We start from the raw sequence: 1,948 nt of genomic DNA, 5'->3' as shown, positions 1-1,948 counted from the left end.
TGATGTATGGCAAAACCAGTACAATATTGTAAAGTAATTAGCCTCCAATTAAAATAAATAAATTTAAAATTTAAAAAAAAACATAGAAAATAAAGGTGAATGAGAGATATTGAACATACCATCACCAGAACATGTAGGATAGCAGTGGGACATTAAAAGAAAACTTACAGCACAGAGAATATGTGTCCTAACCAGGATCGCCTCCTCACATAATCATGGAAGACAGCCCTATCAGTGTTACACTAGGCTGTCAAGTGCTGGAAACTCTCTTTGGGAGTTGTTTGGAATGTCAAGAACATCTTTGGATGCTTGGTAGCTGTATATACTTTTGACAGTTGACAAAGTTTATCTAAACAAGAAACAGGGAAATAAGGTAGGAAATCATTAATAACATTTTAAGATGGGTAAGAGATATGGTAATAAAGGAATATCACCGCTTTTCTGACATTATAACTTTGAAAATTCAGAAAAAGCAGCACCACAGATGGAAGGGACAGAGATTGTTGTAAAGAAAGTGGAGAACCAGACTGGCAGTGAAAGGTGGGAGCAATTAAGGCAGTGGCACAAAGGATGTAAAAGGGGGCAGGCATTCTAAGTACCAGTCTCCTGGCCTTTGCTGTCTAGGTGAATGTCCTTTGTGAGACAGTGGGATGCATGACCTTCAAAGTCAACTTGAGACAAAGAGCAAAGGAGATCACTGAACAAGTGTGGCATAAGACCAAGGTTCCAACGCAGGACCAGGTCCTCCAGCTGGGCTCAAAGACCCTAAAGTCCCAGAGAACTCTGTCATCTTATGGCATCGACAAGGAGACAACGATCCACTTCACCCTGAAGGTGGTGAAGCCCACTGATGAGCAGCTGCCCTTGGTTTTGGTGGAGCCTGGTGATGAGGAGCAGAGGCACGACCTCCAGGTACGAAGGTCCAGCTCAGTGGCCCAGGTGAGACAGGTGTTTCAGACTCGGAGAGCTGTAACGCCTAAGAAACTGATTGTGGCTTGTTGAAAATGGGTTTTATTGATTGAACTTGAAGCGCAGTACCAAGACTCGTGCCTGCACCCATGTCAAGGGACTTTTTGCCCATGTTTCATTCTAAGAGCTCTATGCATAAACGCATTACAAGAGAATCTTTACTCAACTCCATGTGAATTGTTGTGAATGGGAATGAGATAGAGATCCTTTTTCATTTTTCAGCATGCAGATACCTAGTTTTCCCAACAAGATTTACTAAAAATTCTATCTTTCCCCATTGAGCATTCTTGGCTCCCTTGGGAAATATGAGTTAACTCCATTTGCATGGGCTTATGGAGAAGGAAATGGCAACCAACTCCAGTGATCTTGCCTAGAGAATCCCAGGGACAGAGGAGCCTGATGGGCTGCCGTCTAGGGGGTCACACAGAGTCGGACATGACTGAAGCGACTTAGCAGCAGCAGCAGCAGCAGCATGGGCTTAAATCTGACCTCTCAGTTCTGGTCCACTGGTCTATATGTCTGTTTTTCATCCAAGTACCAAACTTTTTTCAATAGGATAGCTTTGTCTCATAGTTTGATATATTGATGAAAGTGAAAGAGGTGAGTGAAAAAGTTGGCTTAAAGCTCAACATTCAGAAAACTAAGATCCTGGCATCCAGTCCCATCACTTCATGGCAAATAGTGGAAACAGTGTCAGACTTTATTTTGGGGAGCTCCAAAATCACTGCAGATGGTGATTGCAGCCATGAAATTAAAAGACGTTTACTCTTTGGAAGGAAAGTTATGACCAACCTAGATAGCATATTCAAAAGCAGAGATACTACTTTGCCAACAAAGGTCCATCTAGTCAAGGCTATGGTTTTTCCAGTGTTCTTGTATGGATGTGAGAGTTGGACTGTGAAGAAAGCTGAGTGTTGAAGAATTGATGCTTTTGAAGTGTGGTGTTGGAGAAGACTCTTGAGAGTCCCTTGGACTGCAA

At 42.5% G+C, this 1,948-nt stretch overlaps 1 protein-coding gene across 1 annotated transcript; it reads left to right on the top strand.

Moving 5' to 3' along the window:
- The first annotated feature begins 654 nt into the window (after positions 1-654).
- Positions 655-1,002, top strand: LOC104993392 (ubiquitin D-like). Its single transcript, XM_010846633.1, has one exon. It carries the CDS (start codon positions 655-657, stop codon positions 1,000-1,002), a length of 348 nt encoding a protein of 115 aa, XP_010844935.1.
- Positions 1,003-1,948: the final 946 nt, after the last annotated feature.

This window comes from Bison bison, unplaced genomic scaffold (assembly GCF_000754665.1).
Source record: "Bison bison bison isolate TAMUID 2011002044 unplaced genomic scaffold, Bison_UMD1.0 scf7180017849163, whole genome shotgun sequence".
Taxonomy (NCBI): Eukaryota; Metazoa; Chordata; class Mammalia; order Artiodactyla; family Bovidae; genus Bison; species Bison bison.
This window is presented reverse-complemented; position numbering and strand designations above follow the sequence as displayed.

Excerpts from the sequence above, each read along its gene's own strand:
- LOC104993392 (XM_010846633.1), top strand. The coding sequence starts at position 655 with ATGACCTTCAAAGTCAACTTGAGACAAAGAGCAAAGGAGATCACTGAA.